General features: G+C 42.0%; 1 protein-coding gene across 10 annotated transcripts in view; it reads right to left on the reverse strand.

The window, feature by feature from the left end:
• The window catches only part of TPD52L1 (TPD52 like 1), a 99,378-nt gene that overhangs the window by 33,288 nt on the left and 49,026 nt on the right, over positions 1 to 17,064 (reverse strand). For all 10 annotated transcript variants that reach the window (XM_059177654.1, XM_059177656.1, XM_059177655.1 and 7 more), the window contains exon 2: positions 2,097 to 2,212. In XM_059177654.1, the coding sequence (XP_059033637.1) occupies positions 2,097 to 2,212 (116 nt within the window). The remainder of the gene's footprint in view (positions 1 to 2,096; positions 2,213 to 17,064) is intronic.

The raw sequence follows: 17,064 nt of genomic DNA on the forward strand, positions 1-17,064 counted from the left end.
GCGAGCAAAGCAGATTTAAGAAAAGGTTGAGCATTAAGCAGAGGTGGCCTGAGGTGGATGAAGAAATGGAAATGTAAAGAGAAAAAACAGCAAGAGAAAAAACAAAACCATTTCCTTGCTTTTCACGTGGCCCGGGGCACGCAGCAGCACCCGTGTGCCTCTGGGAGTCACGATGCCTCTCTGGCAACGTGTGGTACTTCTTCATTCCTGGAGACTCCAGAAATAAGAGACAGGAAGCACTCCAGCACATCCAGAAGATGAGAACACGAATCCTGGTCACTTGAACAGGGTAACGGGGTCTGGCGTTATTTGCAGAAGGCAGGCTCACGAGTCTTAGTAATGAGATGTGTTGGAAGCTTAGTAATGTGGCAAGTGAGACAGAAATTTCTGGAAACACCACTGGGTTTTGTAGTACAGGGGCATCCACTTAGAACCAAGGCTCACTTTTTCTTGAACATTTAGAAAGTAAAGAACACACTCAAAAAACACACTGTTCTATGCGTGCATGTATACTCCAGCAGTCCTAGAACCCCCAAAACTCAAGGCACTCTCTAAAGGTGGTCAGCTACAGAGGTTTTGTCTGAACTTAGACTTGGACCATAACAGTGCAGGAATTAAATTTCAGCTCAGAATCAGCTGACACAGTCTGCAGAATATAACTTTTGGATACCACAATTGACATGAACAAGTTGGTCATGAACCAGAGTTCTGGGCTGTAAGGAAACACGGAGCTAGGACATTTTCTTCCCCGGCTGACTTTGGTCCGGCCTGCTGGCGTGTGTGGCCAACCAGAAGTCGGCTGGGTGGTTGGAGATCAGTGGCCGCAGATAGACTCCGCTCAAGAGCCAGGCTATTTGATTTGAGGCTGTGCTTGCTGAAATAATTTCTGTTGTGCCAGAAGAACAAACTGCTCTGTCCATTTTATAATGAAGTTATTTTTGGGTGTGTTTTGTGAAAGCACCTAAAAAGTCTTTAATATTATTATAAGCTGTCTGAAACAAATGCCGCAGCATTCGGGCTTGAGGCCTGGAGCGGACAGAGCAGGGTGAGGGCGAGGTGCCGCCCCAAGCCGTGTCCTCTGCCTGCGACTGAGCCCAGAGCCTTGCTTCTGGATTGACCAGGAGCTTCCTGCCCTGGGATCCAGGGACGTAGAATGGGGAGGAATATGGGTCTCATTCCTCTGGCCCTAACTGCTTCTTCTACTTGAAAAGCTCCCTTTCTCCAGCGCTTTCCTCTTACAATGTAACCGCTTGGTAGCAAAGTCTGAAAGGGCTGGCTTTAACAGAAGTTGTATTCCGGACCAGCCAGGCGTCATCCCTGCCTCCAAGTCTAGAGGCCTGCAGCGACTACACCAGTTTTAAGGCAACCAAAATTCACCATAGCTTTCCTCTTTGCCCCCAGAACTTTACTCCTCTGCAAACAAGTACACGACTTAACGCAGTCCAGTTGCTTCCGTGACCTCTCATTACAGAAAGAAATCACTTCGAAGTATTGCTTGAGCTAAGCTGCTGACCTAAAGCAGGAATTGCTCTTACAAAGGAGCCTGTACCTGTACCTATACCAAGGTCTTGGAGGAATTCATCAGGTCCGTAAGTGATTACTGTTCCCGTAATATTGTGAAATTAAAAAGAGTAAGAGGCGCATATTTATAGCTACTTGTTACTGTTGCTTCAGAAACATTAACTATGCCTTTTTCTACTATAACCAGTGGATAATGGACCACTAGCATTTACAAAAAACACCCTAGAAAAAAATGAATTCTGTTACAATATCATTTATTAAATTTTATTAAATGAAAGACAATAGGGGTGCCTGGGTAGCCCAGTCGGTTAAGCCTCCAACTCTTGATTTCATCTCAAGTCATGATCTCAGGGTCATGAGATCCAGCCCCACGTAAAACTCCGTGTCGGGTGTGGAACCTGCTTAAGATTCTCTGCTTCCCCCAATGCCCCGTCCTCCACCCTTGCTGGTGCTCTCTCAATAAATAAATAAATACATGAAAGACAACATAACTAAAACATGGGACTTATACAAAACTAACAATAACTCCTAAGATCCTGAGGCAGACAGAAGGACAATAAAATGGCGAAACATACCTGAACTAATTCTGCCTTTAACTCTTCTCTTTCCTCCTCAGACAGCATGCTAGAGAAGTCAGCACTTGCTACCGTGTCTTCATCTCGTCCTTGCAATGGTTCAGTCTCCAACAAACCTTTAGGCAAGATAGATAAAACATAATGCAATTAAAAAAAAAAAAGAATTTGGCCAACTTCTGTTTCCACAGTCTGGAGAATTAGATATCCTGACAGACCCTCCTGCTAAAACAACAACAACAAAAAAAAAAACAATTAAAAATTCCTGGGGCATCAGTCGGTTAGGCATCTGCCTTCGGCTTGGGTCATGATCTTGGGGTCCTGGGATCAAGCCTCATGTTGGGACTTCTTGCTCAGTGGGATGCCTGCTTCTCCCTCTGCCTCTGCCCTTCACCCCTGCCCTTGCTCGTGAGCACTCTCTCTCTCTCAAATAATTGAATGGGATCTTTAAAAAATATATAAATGAAATAAAAAACAACCAAAACTTCCAGAAAAAAAAAATCTCTCTAAATGTGTGATGAGCTGCTAAGATAGTAAAGAACACTAAGAAGCCAAAGATCTAAGTCAAAGTGGGAAGCCAGAGGTGTAAACAGAAGAAGTTTTCATTAGTTCCACATTGGCCACCAAGATGAATTCCGGCTTCGGTGTTCACGGTCTCCTGGGGTGCAGAGGACAGAGGACAAAGCCTAGGGCCACCCAAGGAGAGGGGATCTGCATCCCCACAGGGCTGCACCCTGAGAGGAAGGTGAACTGGAAACCAATGCCATCGCTGCCCACAAGGATCTGGGAGGCAAGCAGCCTTGACCCTCAGCACTGAGTGGGCAACAAAACACGCCTGCCTGAGGCTCCTCACCCTGGAGGGACTGTGTGTGAGCTGAATGCACACTACATGGGTGGTCCAAAAGAAGCTGTAGAGAAGACAGCACTGTAACTTTTTTAAACTTCCACTTGGCACGTGGAAATCGTGTGGAAAAGGAACTTGGACCAGCAGCAGCTGTGAGGGGACATCACAAGCTGATGCTGGTAGAGGGACACAGGGAAGCACCTGGCTTCCTGAGGACATCACTGGGCCACACAATGACCCCGAACAGTACCACTTCTAACTTGTTATGTGAGAAAAATGCCTTCTTGTAAGGCCACCACATAAATGGAAGCTTCCTTTAGGACACGAGCTATGACGGAGCTAGCGTTTATATACATCTGTGGGGGAAAGGAAGCCCTTTTAGTAAACTGTCCCAGAACAACTTGTTATCCGTGTAGAAAAAATAAAATTGGACACCTTCACATAATTCTCAGAGATTAAATTATAAGCATTTTAGAAGAGAGTAGGGTTTATGAAACTCTAGGTAGGAAGGGACTTCTTAAACAAGATGCAGAAAAGGCAAATCATGAAAAAAGGTGAATAAAAGGACAAATGTCTCTTCATCACACACACTAAATGGAAAGTTAAAAGATATCTCCCATATGTATAACTAGCAAAAGATGAGGTCCCAGAATAAAGAGAATTCTTACAAACTAGGCAAAAAAAAAAAAAAAAAAAAAAAAAAAAAGGAAAAAGGAAATAACCCACCAGAAACACAGCCCAAAAGACCCAAAACAGATTTGCTATAGGAAGAAATCACAAATGGCTACCCAAGAAAACATACTGAATGTCACTAATGTTCAGGGAAATACAAATTAAATCACTTCACAACCATTGGATTAGTAAAAAGTTCAAAGTCTGACATTACCAAATGTTGATGACTACATGGAGGACAGAAAACTCTCATACTCTCCCGGCAAGAATATAAAGAGAGACAAATAACTTGGAAAATAATCTAACATGATCGAGTAAGTTCATTTCTACACCGATGGATATACCTGAGACACTCATACATGAACGCCCAAGGCCATCAATAAGAACTTTCATGGTTCAAAAACTGTGGATCATGCCAAAGTCCATCAACAGGACAATACACAAGTGTACCACGATGCATTTATGCCCGCACGATTGACGACAGTAAAGTGAGTGAGCTGCGGCCACTCCACATGGAGGAAACTCCAGAAAAAGATACTGAGTGAAACGCACAAGTTGCAGAAGAAGAATAAAGTATAACCTCACCCGTACAAAGACCAAAAATATGCAAAACTAAATAAAACATTGTTTAGAAATAAAATTATAAAGAAAAGCAAGACAGTGATAAAAATAATTCAGGTCCAATGTTTTCTCTGAGGCAGAGTGGGTGTAGATGGGAACAGCGAACTTACAAAGGATCTCTACAGGGCTAATGGGAATGCTCCATTTCTGGGACACCGGATTTCCATGTAGGAGTGTTTTCTACACTTTAAGCTTATTTTGTCCATATTCTTTTGTCTAGATATTATTATTTGAGAAAGAAATTAAAAACCGACTTTATCTAAAGTCAAAAGGAAAGGTAAATAATTATCCTTCACTATCAGGACATTCTAGGTAAAGAAAATAAAAATATGAACCAATCTGCAAAGGTCTTCTCAAGCTGGCCCCACTCCTGAGTCCCTTGTACCCACATCCTTTTGTGTGAGTCAACAGTTGTGTCACTGATGATAAAGAGACACGCATCAGTGAAAGTGGCCTCTTGCCGATCCAAGTTCATCAGATTCTTGTCCCACCTACCTACTCCAGATGCCAGTTTCAAAGCTAAGTAATTTTCTTTTTCACGAGTAATACCTGTTCATTGTAGAAGAAAGAAAAATAAAAGTATCCCTTATTGATTAAAATGACTGTTGATCACACTACCCATTAATAACTCTCAGTTTGGTCCATTCTTTCTGATCAGTTCTTCTATGTATATGTATAAATTTTCTTGTTATATTTGTATGCACTTACTGTTGTGAACTTAATTTATTCCACAGAATATCATGAATATCCTTTATGTCTAAAAACACAGCCATATTCACATATTTTTGATGGTTACACGGTGTATTACCTCATGTATGATAGACAACTTACCCTGTTTACTGGGAAGCTACAGTGAACATCTAGTAAAATCATTAGGCAAAATCTGGATGACTTCTTATACACTGGATTACAGAATCAAAGGACATGAACATTTTGAACACTACTAATGATCCCTCAGAAAGACTGTGTCAGCTCTATGCAGACACCTGCAACCTGAGACTATCTGTAGACTCAGTACAATAATGTTAAGCAGGTTACTGAAAGGGAGGAAATACTGTCATTTATTTCTGCTAGTCAATATTTATGCTTACATGCAGCTGTTGTATTTTCAGTCAAAGTCCTAGAACAACTATGTACATTGAGAAATAACAAGGGAGGGAGGAGGAGGCACCTGGGTGGCATAGTTGGTTAAGTGACTGACTCTTGTCTCAGCTCAGGTTGTGATCTCCGGGTGGTGAGATTGAGCCCGACCTCCGGCTCCACACTCAGCAAAAAAAATGCTTCAATTCCAAACACGATTTAAGAGATGGGCGCAGAAGGTCGGCTGCCCCCTGCCCTACTGGTTAGGGAGCAAGAAGAGCCATGGTAGGTACCTCTAAATTCCCCTGGCTCCCTCACTCAGCCAGACCCAGGAATCGAACAAGTACTGCTTAAACTTAGCTAATGCGCAAATTCTCCATCTTCCCCTCTCTTGGCAGTGTGAGAGGACATGTACCGGGAACAGACCTTTCTTAGACCTTTCAAGACAACAGATATCTTTAGTATCTTCCTATATTCTAGAGAAAGCAGTAATGCAAAACCCATTTTAGTTGATAATAGGTTGAGATGTGAAGCTCTATTGAATTTAGGGAAATGCAAGGCCTCGTGTCCAGGAAATAAGTTGTTTCCAAGGAAAAGAACATAGACCTCATTAAGTGAGACCAGACCAGCATATTGATGAAATTTGGAGTACTCATTTTAAAAAATATTAACATGTTGGGACCCATGGGTGGTACAGTCAGTTAAGTGGCCTACTCTTGGTTTCCACTCAGGTCGTGATCTTGGGTCCGGAGATCGAGCCCTGCATTGAGTTCCGTGCTCAGCATGGAGTCTGCTTGGGACTCTCTCTCCCTCTCCCTATGCCCCCCCCCCAACCTGTTCTCTGTCTCTCTAAAAGAAATAAATAAATCTTTAAAAAATGTTAATGTGCTATATTTTCTTTTACTGGGGCACCTGGGCTGCTCAGTTGTTAAGCATCGGCCTTGGCCCAGGTCATGATCCCAGGGTCCTGGGAGCCCTGCATCAGGATGCCTGCTTGGTGGGAGGCCTGCTTCTCCCTCTCCCACTCCTCCTGCTTGTGTTCCCTCTCTGTGTCTCTGTCAAATAAATAATCAAAGTAAAATATTTATATTCTCTTTTGCCTCTCCAAGAATATAGTATTTTCCTAGCAAGGAAATCCTAATCAAGGCATCCACCTATCTGAAGTGAGGCAGAAGAGCAAGAGAAACACACAAAAAAGACTCACATTTAAACTGTTGGCATTTGAAACTAGATTTGCCAGAAAGACAAAAGTTTTGCAAAATAGGCAATTTTCTAAGAAGGGGATGTTCTTTATATTTTTATTTCCCTCTTCATATATCAGAAGCCAAGCCCAGGACATGCGGGCCAGGGAGTTCCTCTAATACACAGTGTATTAGGTTTTATTAAGGATGCATGTGTCTCTTGTTCTATCCCTGGGGGATGGTGGGAAGAGGGAGGGGAGGAGAGAGATGCTGTGAGATGTGTATGTTCAATCTTTCTTGCTGGGCTTTGGCCCAGAACGATGGAGATTCTGTTGGCCCCCTGCAAACCCATTCTTTCCTCTTCTCCACTCTGTTCTGCACCCTGGGAGACTGACCTACGGATGACATCAATATGATTCCCTTACCCTATAGTGACCAGTGGGGAGCCCCAGAGGGACATTGGAGAGCAGAAGACAGGGGTAGGCACTGCCACCCTCCCTGCCAGGCTGCTCTGCCCCTTTCAGCTTTTTCACTACCAAAGCCCACAGTCCTATTAGATCGTCCTCTTCTACAGCTCGCCCTTGTCAAGCTCCTAGAACCTGAGCCCCTCCTCCAGCCTATGGCTTGTAGGGCCTTCCTGCTGCTGTCCTTCTGAGGTACTTCAACGCCCCCTCCTGGCTTCCCTTAACTCTTCCTCTCTTTCCAACAGTCCCTTAACTGAACTCCCTTGAATGAGGCACCCCTTTTGAGCATGCCATTCATGGGCCTCTTTCTGGTCTCTGACTGGCACAGGAAGCCTGTCCCAATCTCCTTTTTGGGCTCTGGAAAAAATCTCTTTCAGGCCATCCCGCACGTAGCCACATCCCTGTAAAAGAACAGAGGCTGGGAGGCTGGGCCCCAGCCCCTGGTGTTTACTTTCCCGATTCACACTTCTGCAGTCAGTTAACCATGCATGGGGTCTAGAACACCCCACTCTGGGAAGCTGTCATCTTGATAAGGGGTTGGTTCCCCTGCAGCTGGGGCTGGAGTTGCTGGCCTTGGCTAGAGGTCTGGAGGGAGGAGGTGGAGAGAATCTGCCACCAACGAGAAGCAAACTGAGGCTGAATCAGCTTGTGAGAGCTACTGGGCCCAAACCCCATGGAGGAAGACAAGCTCCTGAATAATATCCACAGAAAATGTCAGCATCAGAGGACATCAGGGTCCCAGTTGATGGGACAGCAGAGAATACAAAACCCTACATGGATCCTTCCTGTTTCCACATACTGGCTACCTCCTTAGTCAGGACAAGGGAAAGAGGGGGCTGAAAAAGGAGAAATCTGAGCTAGAGGGCAATTTAACTGAGGAAACAAATATTATTTAAAGGGTTTTTTTAAATTATTCCATTGGAATGGACTAAACCTATTTTTCTTTTCTACCACCCAAAACTGAAGGGCTCCTACCCAGATCAGGTTAACAAAAAAAAAAAAAAAAAAAAAAAAAAAGGAGCTACACATATGTACACCAAGATAGAGTATGGGGGCACCTGGGTGGCTCAGCTGGTTAAGGGTCCAACTCTTGATTTTGATTTTGGTGCAGCTCATGACCTCAGGGTCATGAGATGCAGCCCCATGTCAGGCTCTGTGCTGAGCATGAAGCTTGGTTGAAATTCTGTCTCTCCCTCTGCCCCCCCCCCACCCCCTGTCCTGCTCAAGCTCACTCACCAAAGAAAAAAAGAACATAGTGTGAATACATTTTGTGATCCTGTGATAGGATCTAACCTAAAGACAGACATTTTTCTTTCATTTACACACAATAAAATATACAAATATTTTAATAAGGGTAAACAAATATCCACAGGTCTGACTGTCAAGCAGGAATTGTGCTTTTCCATTGGCCAGGCACAGAATTTGGAAGCAGGCAGGTCCCAAGGTAGCTGTCAAATGCTACCTCATGCCTGCTTTCACCACTCCTACAACTGGCCACAATGACTCATTCAGGTCCCACTTGTAGGGCTGAATGACACAACCCACTGAAGCAGACCCAGCAGAGAAGGGACTGTGGGCTGGTCCCAGCCTTCTTGAGGCAGACCCCCGCTTAAGATCCTGGGTTCAAGGTTTGACTCATTTGAAAATCTTCGCTTCTAAGGCAGACTAGTCTGACCCCAGGGCCTATGTCCTTCCCTGTCCTACAACTATGTGAAGTAAAGTAGACAAATGTTGGCAAGTACAAATCAAGAAAAGAGCTTTGAATTAAAATGCCTTCTTCAACCTTGAGGAGAGATCGCCCACTGGCATCAATATACTTTCTTTCTTTTTAAGATTTATTTATTCACTTGGGAAAGAAAGAGAGAGGAAGAAAGAGAGAGAGCAGGTGGAGAAGCAGAGGGAGAAGGAGAGAGAGTCCCAAGCAGATGCCAAGAGAACAGAGCCTATGGGGGTTCGAACTGTGCCACCCAGACGCCCCAGTATCGATATATTTTTAAAGCATCCTGTAGAGCTCTCCAGTGGAGTAGGTCATGGCTGCAAGCACGTGATTAAAACAGTACAGACGGCTAGGAGTTAAAATAATTACAAACCATAATTTCGAACGAATGACCCTATCCTGTGTAGTTGGCAAATATATAAAAGTTGCCGAATTTCTTTTAAATGGTAAGATAATTTTGCACGTATGTGTGTATGCACCCATACTAAGGAATGAAGGAGTAAATATGGCTGTGGAACCAAACAAAGGAAGAAAAGTGTGTATTTTCAAAAAGAATATAAAATTATTTCAGGACTTAATAAAAAGAAAGAATGCAATAAAATAAATGAAAATTCACTCTGGTTTAAATAATAAATCTAAGACTGTAGTGTTTATTACTTACTTATATTTTCATCATGATGTTTGGCGAAAATAACTCCAGGCATTCTTTTCACATAAAACTTCAAAATATCTCCATTTATTCTCTCTGGGAAAAACTATTGAGCTACTCTCACTGTTGGATTTATGGTTATCTTCAAGAGCACAAAAAACTAACATATTAATTCAAGGAGGGGTGGAAATTAAAGATATAAATAAAACAAGTTTATTTATTGGAATCCTTTCTGCACACTTATTAAACTCACCACCAAAATCTAAATATGATTTCTTATGCACCTCCATCTTTGAACGCCTTCCGTTCATTTACTAGCAACGTGGATCTAGCCTATTACTGAATCACATATCTCGTATATAAGGCTTTAAATGTGTTTTTTCCTGTTGCCCTGCAGTTTTGGCAGTGGCTTCAAATGCTAAGAAGAATAATGGGAGCTTTACACCCCCACATCATAAAACCAAGGCTTGAACCCTGGTGCATGACATGCCAATAGATTTTATAACTGGTTCTGCCAAGGGTGAGATCACCTTCCTGGCCCTTGAGTGGGGGTGAAGGATGGAGCAGGGAAGGCGTGGCATGTAGGAAATTTGCATACAAAGACAAGCCATGATTAAAGACAATACTTTTGTCTCCCAGAGATCACCACTATAAAATCTTCATGTACATCTTTTTTTTTTTTTAAGATTTTATTTATTTATTTGACAGACAGAGATCACAAGTAGGCAGAGAGGCAGGCAGAGAGAGAGGGGGAAGCAGGTTCACTGCTGAGCAGAGAGCCCAATGTGGGACTCGATCCCAGGACCCTGAGATCATGAATTGAGCTGAAGGCAGAGGCTTAACCCACTGAACCACCCAGGCACCCCTAAAATTTTCATGTACATCTTTGCAGATTTCTTCCTGTATCTATAGCACATTTCCCCCACATGTTAACATCTTTGAAACTGGGATGCCTCTTACAATCAATGGTGTCTTATCGTTAATTAGAAGCATTTTTTCCTGTAGTGATATAAAACAATAGGTATCTTAAAATCTTTGACATCTTAGATTTTAAGAATCTGACATATGAATATATACATATAAAATTGAATATATCTCATATATACATATAATTAGATATATCTATACAATTAAAAATGAGATCGGGGTGCCTAGCTGGCTCTTAGTTGGAAGAGCATACTGTTCTTCATCTTTGGGCCGTGAGTTTAAGTCCCATGTTGTGTGTAGAGATTATTTAAATAAATATGTATTTTTAAAAAATGAGATCACACTATTTTGCAACTTGATTTTTTCCCCAGACTTTTTAAAAAATTTTTATTTTTAAGTAATCCCTATATTCAATGTGGGGGCTCGAACCCACAACCCCAGGATCAAGGTCCACCAACTGAGCCAGGCAGGTGCCCCAGAAAACTTTCTCGTGTTTTTAAAATCCCAACTGAAACCCGACCATATCAAAGGTCCCCAACTGATCCTATGATGTGTCTGGAACTGGTTTGTCCAAACCCCTATCTGATCCACAGGAGCATACGCAAATACATGCTATGCTCCTTCAGCCTCTTTTCCTCTAGCTGACTATTTAATGGCTTGTGGAAGGGCCTAGACTTTGTCCTGGCAAATTCATCCCAATAGTTTGATTAATGATTCATCAGGTGATTGCAAGAATATAGTCTATTGGGAAGAGACCCCTTTGGGGAAAACTAATCTTAGGAAGAACCCAGCTCCACCCCTTTCAATTCTAACCATGATTGTCTGAAACCTGGTCTTTTCAGATGTAAGACAGGGATAATAATGTCTGCCCACAAGAGCTGGTTGTCAGGAGTTACAGTTTTGCAAAATACTAGCACAATGGCTGGTAAATAATAATCGGTTAACACTGGTTAGCCCTCAGTCCAGTCAGACTTGACTGAATTCTTCCTTGATCAGATTTAGAAAATTCAGTGCCGAGAGAGAGAGAGAGAGAGAGAGAGAGAGAGAGAGAGAGAGAAGAGAGAGAGAGAGAGAGAAAGAGAGAGAGAGAGAGAGAGAGAAAAGAAGCTACTACTCTGTCCTCAAGATGTGAGAAAATTTTCACCGCAGAGACTAGTCACTCACATAAGTACCTTAAGTAATACCAGTATAGCTAGTGTGCAAACACAAAGTGAATGTTTGGATTTTGAAGGCAGATCTGGTCCTTAAGGTTTGGCTTTTCCACAGCTTATCTGAAAACATCTTCATGCAGGCCCAGAGAAAAGCAAAGGAGTCTGGGCTAAACCAAAGAGCTAGAGACACTTCTGGGACTACAGTGAGTGTACTGTACAGGATAACCAAGTGTCTCCTGGAGTTGAGGGTCTAAGACTGGATTCCCAGAGTGTCCTGAGTAGTCTACCCTACAACTTCCGGCTTGCCTTTAGAAGTGTGTTCTTTTTTCCTGCCCTGAGAAATGAGAGGTGAGTGTTTTCTGCTCCAGTGTTTGGGGCCAGGCTCACCATGCCTGGGTCTTCACAGCTGGTGCCTCCTGATAGCACAGGCCAAGTCAGGACCACAGTTCCATGCTGTTCTGTAGCCATGGGTGGTGGTGGGCTTGCCAGAGATAAGCCTAAAGGAAAGTGTCTAAAACAAGTTGGGCTGTTTTCCAATTAATCTGACACAGGTAAAGTCCATATCACAGTTTACGTTTGTGTCTGGAAAATAAGAAAAGCTGGGTCAGAGATGAGGGACATATTCTGAGAGCCTGGAGGAAGTTCTCAACAGTGTCCTACAGCAGCTCTGTGGAGGTTTCTACTGGCTTTGGGCCACAGTCAAGGACCTGCCTGCTCCTTCATGCCCTCTGGATGTAAAAGCTTCCTGCACTACATGTTGCCATCTTTGGTCAGACTGAGGGGCCTGGAGTGAGGGGTTAGAGTGGACTCTGAAGACTACAAGGGCTCTGGCCCCACTCTCTCCCTTGGCAATGCTGTCAGCACTGGTCTCATCATCACACTGTACCACTCTTAGGCACTCACTATTGTCCCCTTTGTGTTGAGTTGATTCCACTCCATGTCTTATCTCCTGTATCAGAATGTAAGCTAGTGAATGACATAAAGCCAGTTTTGTTCACCTTTCCAGCCCTGCATTCCTAAGGGCGGACCACAGCTAAGAGCAGAGTGTACGAGCTATGCCTAGAGCTGCCCATGAGAGGATGTCTCTCAAAAAGCGACTTAGGATCAATCACCTGAATGTCACACTCACGTATGCAGAAGTCACTAGAGAAACTCAAATGACTGCAAGGGTGATACTCTCTCCTCTGTCAGTCCTTGTTGGGAACAATCAATTCTTCTCACAGGGCCAATTTATCCCATCTTCTCCTTCGGATTCTCTGAGAGACAGTAGTTTCTCTCCTTCTTCCCCATGCCCCACCCTTTTTCCTTCCTCAGAGATGACCATCTTAGATGTACCATACTGACCTCTGCTTGTCCCAGCTCAGTCCTAATAAACTATACATAGAATTGCTATCAGGCTGTTCCTGCTGTTCCCTGTGTCACCTCTTGGCCTTGAGAGAAGTTGGTGAAGAACATTGGACTGTCAACTGCAACCAGGCAGCAGACTCATCTTCTGTTCTCAAACATTTTTGGGGTCCCCCTCACAGAATCACGTCAAAATATGTCCCAATACTACACAAAGGGTGTGCCCTGACCTGGAAACCGTATTTAAAAGGGACTAAATGCTGCTGTCACAGTGAGAACCTTTTGTCAGCAGCTGGTCAATTACTCTCTTAAGGGAAGAAGGAGAATAAATGCTTTCTTTCTAACCACATGGTATATGGCAGGTGTGACACAGTTTATCTTGTCACATCCTCCCCAGAAACACATTAGGCAGATAGCACTGGGATAGAAGGTCTCAGATTTTATCCAACTCATAACCTAAAGACTTAGGTTGCTAGTCTCCTAGACGCTGGCAGAAGACCCAAGGCTCCTGATCAGAAGCTTATAGCACAGTAGGCAGCATGAACACATGAACATCACCTTCTGGTTTGTGCCACTTGCCATAAGTCCCATGGGGGTGACATGGAGGTGCCTGGATGGAAAATGCTCACACAGTGGGTTTGAATCACAGCTAAACGACATTGGGAATTTCTCAGGGAATTCAAATCTTATAATGGGCAGTTAGCAAACCTGCCCAATATTTGCCGTGGAGGGAGACACTATCTTTATTCCATGGGACAGTACCCAAACCTGTCTTCTGCTCTGGGGAGACACGATTTCTATTTTCTAAGGCTATCTGGTACAAATATTCTTGAAAAGATTGTCCAGAAAAAAAGGCAATCAGCATCTCTGTTTGCAAGACAGGCAGAATGCAAGATATATAGGGAGTCATCTTCTACAGGTGGTATTTTATCATTTTTCAAATTAAGAAATATTATTCAGAAAGTCAAATAGTTAACCCAATCTCACATGGTTGATGAGTGAGGGACTTACGATCTGAAGGTTAATCTATCAGGTTACAGAGTTCACACTTTCTCAACTTGACCATAACACCTCATGCACAAGTCAGACAGGAACTAAAATGTTTCTCTATCCCAACTCAGAAAAACTGCCATAAAACCTGCTCAGCAAGTCTGAGGTTTACTAAAGGCCAAGGTCTGTAACTTTAAAATATGCAGCCTTCCTACTACCAAGCACTGGGAAGAATCCAGGGTGGGCTTTCGTCTCTCCAAATCTCTCATACAGGCATTGCTCAACTAATGCTTCTTGAATCAATCCCTTGGAATAGAAAGTCAAACTATTAAGTCCTCTTGATGCTCTTTCCATATCTTTTCATTATGTGTCCTATTTGTCTAACCTTTTAAAAAACTCTCATTGTCATGACAGTGATTTAGGCTTTTATCACTACACACTTAAGAGTACTACAGTCTTAGCTAAATTTTATCACCTTGCTTGCACTCTTTCAACACAACCCAATCTACACAACACTCAAATTAATATTTTGAACACATTACTTTCATCTTGTCAAAATTCAGTTCAAAAAATATTCAATGGATGGAACTGCTTCCAGCCTAAATTTGAAAATTCTTACGCGAGCATCCAAAACCTCCTGCGGCTGGCTGAAAGTAAGGATGCTAGCTAGCCTGACTATGATTTTCCCAGGAAGGTCTTGTAACCAGCCAGGCTGCCATATGCCATGTCCCCGGTTATGTTCTATTCAGTCCTATGCTTTTGTGCCATTCTTTCACCCTCAAAAGCCTCTTCCCCCTTCATCTTCAGTTTCCCTTCTAAGAATCCTGCAAAGTTGCCAACGACACTAGGAGAATAAGTAACATGTTGTGTGCCTTAAACTGATCTAAAATTTTGACTTTTTTGCATTCTATATATGTCATTATATACATTCCTATATATAAATTACTACTAAATATTGTACAGAGTATAATCTATATTACAACTTGCATTATGAGTTGCTTGAAGACACATGATACTATATACTACCATAATTATAGTTAAACAATTTTGTGAAGAAAATCTTTCAGACTCTGTCCTCTAAAGTTTACTGTCCTTCTTAAAATATGAAGAACATATGAGTCACCACTATTAATAGCATTGTTTTCTAAAGCTTTGGTTTCATTTAATAATGTAGCTAAAAAAAGAAGTCTTATTTGTAATGCTCAGTTTGAGACTATACTAAACATAAAGAAAGATTTTATGCTTTTTTACTAAGTATTTTGTTTGAAGATGCTTCTGAGGTTGTAGTAGCTTAAATTAAATTCTTATACTTCATCCGTTCACTTTTTTTTTTTTTCAAATATGTTACTTAGGTAACAATCCACATAGTTAGATGCTGATTAAAATTGACTCTAATCCCCTAAACAAAAACCTGTGACTGGCCAAAACCTAACTTCTGCTAAAGATGGAAGTGATGTGACATTACAGATAGAGATCTACAAAGACATTTTCATCCATTTTTCATTCATCCATATATGCAAGGTGAATGTCTTCTGACTACAAGGGGAAAGATACCATTGATAAAAGATTTTCAGGTTCATTGTGTATTGATGAGGTCACCAAAATCCTAAAGATGGCATAAAGCTTAAGAACATGGCCCCAGAAGGCAAGCTATCTTCAAGAAACTCAAACAAATTAGGTTTGCATATAAACTTGAATTATTGCCTAAGGTCTGACAAGGACTTCTACTCATGTCAGAGAGCCTGAACTGGACCCATCTATCCAAGACTTTATGGGTCTTATGCGCCACTCATGCCTTTAGGTGTTCCTGAAGGCACTGAGAACTGTGGTAATTTGGGGCAATGGACAGAATTTCCTTGTCCTATGGCCACGGTGGCACTGTCCAGGGCCCTGGGAGTGGCTTGTTTCATGGCATCATTTTACTGGGCTAACTACAGAAAATGTCATTGCATTAGGACACACACAGCTTCAATTATTGTGTAAGATCAGCTGGTCATTTAGGCTGGAATTCCCAGTTTGGTTGTATAGCTGAGAGATGTCATATTCTAAACTGTCACCTGTGGGGTGTTAGGTCCAGAAATTTTATTTCACCAGTTCACATAGTGGTGGTCAGCCTCTTAGATGAGTTTCTACTAACAGATCTCCTGGGAGACTGACTTGCCAAGTAGACCAAATGTCTTATGGCAAATTCAGTGCTCTTTACTTACTAAGAACAAAACCTACTTCAGAAACAAAATGAACAGCAAAGGATTATTTAGTGGACATTGGGAAGAATAAAGACTTAGACGACTTCAAGTATTGTAGCATTTACACTATATTTTAGTTGTATGATTCACTGTCTTTCTTTTCTCTGGATTATGAAGTACTGTATGCACTGTTAATTCTAGATGCTCAATAAACATCTGTGGAATAATTTAACAAGCCATCATGACCTTCCATATGTACTACTCAAATGTCTACAAATTAAATCTAATACCCAGCCAGGGGAGCATCTCTCTTTTCGTAGTGCTGAAGTTAAAATGACCAAAACTTACAATCAATGTAATGGCCATTGACAGGAGTAGCAAATGACACATGACAGAGAATTAACAATCAGCACACATCAAGCTGTACTGGTACTATTGTTCCATTTTGTTACTGCATCTAGTCCCTTCAAGGAATACATTAAGCCAAAAGCTAGCCTTTGCTTTGTCAATGTTCTACTAGAGTTTAGACCTTTATATTCCCAGATAAAGCAAATTCTAAGGCCTTGGAAAGTCTACATCTCAGTCTACTTCCCTGTAAAAGCTACAATAAGTTAAGTGAGAAAGATTAAGATGAATTAGGCTCTTCAATACATGATGGGTGATGCCAGAATGTGTCTTGCGTTTGGTAATAGACACTGAGAGCAGAAACTTACCCAACATACTGGCAAGTTGAAAACTGATATATATCTGGGACTGTTTGTGCTAGAAAGATGTCTCTTCATGTCACCAAGATATAATTGTGTTATACTTTCCAATCTCCATGTTAACTTACACTGTTTAGAATATATCAGTAAAAGAAAACTTAATTAACGTGAATACTGTAGAAAAAATGTAAAAACTATTTTATAAGTAGATTAAGTAAACAAATATAGAAGATATCCGGATTTCTGAAATAAAAGCCAGAAATAAAGAAGCTTAAATTTCTTACAGAAGATGGGGTAGATGTGTTCCTCCAGGGGCTGCTTCTGAATTTCACTCCAAGTGGAGCCAACCTGAAGCACAATCAAAGAGCAGGCTGCTCAGACCTGACCTTTTATTCTTCACATGAGGTCACATGGCCTTATCTACACCAATGGCTTCTCCTA

This window comes from Mustela lutreola, chromosome 6, assembly GCF_030435805.1.
Source record: "Mustela lutreola isolate mMusLut2 chromosome 6, mMusLut2.pri, whole genome shotgun sequence".
NCBI lineage: Eukaryota > Metazoa > Chordata > Mammalia > Carnivora > Mustelidae > Mustela > Mustela lutreola.